Source organism: Anarrhichthys ocellatus, unplaced genomic scaffold (assembly GCF_004355925.1).
Source record: "Anarrhichthys ocellatus isolate YVR2014 unplaced genomic scaffold, GSC_Weel_1.0 scaffold2931, whole genome shotgun sequence".
In the NCBI taxonomy this organism is placed as follows: Eukaryota; Metazoa; Chordata; class Actinopteri; order Perciformes; family Anarhichadidae; genus Anarrhichthys; species Anarrhichthys ocellatus.
In genome coordinates, this window is record NW_022282905.1 from 5,468 (window position 1) to 9,014 (window position 3,547).

Consider the following 3,547-nt stretch of genomic DNA (forward strand, 5'->3'; position numbering starts at 1 on the left):
ACTATTATCCAAAATCCGTTGTCATTGTTGTTCTTTATGTTTTATATTCTTCGACATATATTTATATTTATATTGTACATAGTAGTTAAATGTTTATGCTTAGTTTCTCTGTTGTACTTTGTTGTCTTTAATGCCCTTGTGTTTATATTGTTCTTGTTTATTTGTATATCCATTGTGTACGTTGAGAGCAATGTAACTAGCATTACGTTAGTAATATACATAATTATTAAGTTAGTAGCAACTAACTGTTTTATTTTGAAGGTCTGTACCGGATGGGTCAGAGCTGTATAATATCTAACTTGACGGAAGCTGGTAGGAAAAGGCGTCGCTAGTAAACATCACAGACAGAATAAAACACAAACCGCGGACATTAGGGCCAGAAAACACCGACATATTAACTGTTTTCTTTGTCGTCCGTTAAGCTGTAACCGTCACCGTGATTGTCATAGCGGCTGTCAGCGTCCACCAAAAAAAAAAAAACACAGGACTGTCGGGGCGTTAGCCAGCTAGCTAGCTTAGCATAGTCACCTAATATCCGTTAGCAGGAGCCTGCAAGCTAGCGTTAGCATCCGACGACAAAAAAACAACAAAGAGATGATAGCGCTCATCAACAAACTGCTGGACTGGTTCAAGGCGCTGTTCTGGAAGGAGGAGATGGAGCTCACGCTGGTGGGGCTGCAGTACTCCGGGAAGACCACCTTCGTCAACGTGATAGCGGTGAGCGGACCGGCTAGCTAGCTAGCACACACACACACAAGGGAGCTAAAGCTAGCTAACGACACAGCTGTCAGTTAGCATCTGGATGCGCCCATTGTTGTCCTCGCGGGGGTGAGGTCAGCTAGCTGTCGGTGTTAAGAGTCAATAACGTAATAAAGTCACATCCGCGTTAGCTAGCTGCGTTTATCACGTGTCATTAGATTATGTTACTGTTTAAATGTAACGCTTCTGCACCGGATGTAACGTGTTAACATGAGCAAAGCTGCTGTCACATAGGTAGATGGATGGATGGGTAAGTAGGTAGGTAGGTGGATGGGTAGGTAGGTAGGTTGGTGGATGGGTAGGTAGATAGGTAGGTGGGTGGATGGGTAGGTAGGTAGGTAGGTAGGTGGATGGGTAGGTAGGTTGGTGGATGGGTAGGTAGGTAGGTAGGTAGGTAGGTAGGTTGGTGGATGGGTAGGTAGGTAGGTAGGTGGATGGGTAGGTAGGTAGATAGGTAGGTAGGTTGGTGGATGGGTAGGTAGGTAGGTTGGTGGATGGGTAGGTAGGTAGGTAGGTAGGTGGATGGGTAGGTAGGTAGATAGGTAGGTTGGTGGATGGGTAGGTAGGTTGGTGGATGGGTAGGTAGGTTGGTGGATGGGTAGGTAGGTAGGTGGATGGGTAGGTAGGTGGGTGGGTAGGTAGGTAGGTAGGTAGGTAGGTTGGTGGATGGGTAGGTAGGTAGGTAGGTGGATGGGTAGGTAGGTAGATAGGTAGGTAGGTTGGTGGATGGGTAGGTAGGTAGGTTGGTGGATGGGTAGGTAGGTAGGTAGGTAGGTGGATGGGTAGGTAGGTAGATAGGTAGGTTGGTGGATGGGTAGGTAGGTTGGTGGATGGGTAGGTAGGTAGGTGGATGGGTAGGTAGGTGGATGGGTAGGTAGGTAGGTAGGTAGGTAGGTAGGTAGGTAGGTTGGTGGATGGGTACGTAGGTAGGTAGGTAGGTTGGTGAATGGGTACGTAGGTAGGTAGGTAGGTTGGTGGATGGGTAGGTTGGTAGGTTGGTTGGTAGGTAGGTTGGTTGGTAGGTTGGTGGGTGGGTAGGTGGGTGGGTGGATGGGTAGGTAGGTGGGTTGGTGGATGGGTAGGTAGGTGGGCTGGTGGATGGGTAGGTAGGTTGGTAGGTAGGTTGGTAGGTAGATCGGTAGGTAGGTTGGTAGGTAGGTAGGTTGGTAGGTAGATCAGTAGGTAGGTTGGTGGATGGGTAGGTAGATGGGTAGGTAGGTTGGTGGATGGGTACGTAGGTAGGTAGGTTGGTGGATGGGTGGGTAGGTAGGTACGTAGGTAGGTAGGTTGGTGGATTGGTAGGTAGGTAGGTTGGGTGGGTGGATGGGTAGGTAGGTAGGTTGGGTGGGTGGATGGATGGGTAGGTAGGTAGGGTGGGTGGATAGATAGATGGGTGGGTGGGTGGGTAGGTAGATGGATGGATGGGTAGATACTTAATTAATCCCACAAGGGGAAATGTGTTCGCTACAGCAGCATTATGATACAGGTAAGCAATCCAAGTAACAGAGTAAAAAATACAAAACTATTGAGGATAAAAATGCACAATATATATACAATGAAATGGAATAATATTAAATGAAAGTAGTGTTGTAGTTGTGAATGATTTAACCAGAGGTGATCTATTATAGAGTCTTGTTGCAGTGGGCAGAATGATCTCCTGTCTCTGTCCTGTGACAGCAGAGCTGCATTCTGCACCGCTGGATGTTTTTAAACCTCCATAAATGTGGATGTTTTCATCAGAATGCAAGGCCGTGTATCGGTGTTATTGATCCATGGTCTCTGGCTGTGGAGCCGGAGGTAGAGGTCTGGTAGAGCTGGTGATGGAGGATCGATCAGGACACTCTCATGCTGACATCAGCATGTACAGAAGAAATCCTTGTTTTTTGGGGTGACCTACTAACATAGATTCGACTTTTCCTCCACATAAACATCGAACAAAGATTTCAGAAATTTGTGTTTGGTAGCTTATTTCTCTGTTGTAACAATGCTTCTTGGCAATAAATGTTATACCGTTGGAAAGCCTGTTTATTTACCTTTCAAATGGTGATACATTTGTAAGGATCATGCATTTGTGGGATGAGCAGCACAGCTGAGTATGTGGGTTGCGCCAATGAAAAATTTGCCAAATCTTCTCTACAGAGAGAGAAACAATCATTAGTCATCAGATACTTCATATAATAATAATAACCACATCATGTGAAATATTACATCTTTCAACATTGTGCAGAATTACATTTCAATTTCATGTGCAATATTATTTTCATTAATCTATCTGAAATATAACTTGTAATACTTTATCAATATCGTTAATAATAGCTCTCTCAATGTTCCTGTTATATGTTAGTTACTGGTGTTAGTGTCACTTCTTATACACGTGTACATCTTTATCTTTGTGAACTCTATTTATTTACTCTTAAAGTAGTCTGATCGTTCCTACACATCAGCATTGTGTTCTATTTTGCAATTGTGTCAGTTTAATTTATTCTACACTTAATAACTATTGTTCATATATGTTTCTGTTTTAATTCTATTGTTGTGTCCTCTTCTTGTATTGTAATCTTTGAGTTTCTATCTCATCTGGTAGTGGATGTTGTACAGAGCTCTGTCATCAGTGACAACTTCCTGGAAGGAAAGAAAGAGAACTCTCATGTTACCCTTTCAGAATAAAACCAGTACAATGTGTGATGAGCCGAAATCAACCAATAATAGTGTGTGTGTGTGTGTGTGTGTGTGTGTGTGTGTGTGTGTGTGTGTGTGTGTGTGTGTGTGTGTGTGTGTGTGTGTGTGT

At 44.0% G+C, this 3,547-nt stretch overlaps 1 protein-coding gene across 1 annotated transcript in view; it reads left to right on the top strand.

The window, feature by feature from the left end:
• The first annotated feature begins 293 nt into the window (after window positions 1–293).
• Window positions 294–3,547, top strand: part of LOC116378645 (ADP-ribosylation factor-like protein 8A) — a 4,810-nt gene continuing 1,556 nt past the window's right edge. The window contains exon 1 of the mRNA XM_031840545.1: window positions 294–717. Within this exon, the coding sequence (XP_031696405.1) occupies window positions 595–717 (123 nt within the window). The 5' untranslated portion in view covers window positions 294–594. The remainder of the gene's footprint in view (window positions 718–3,547) is intronic.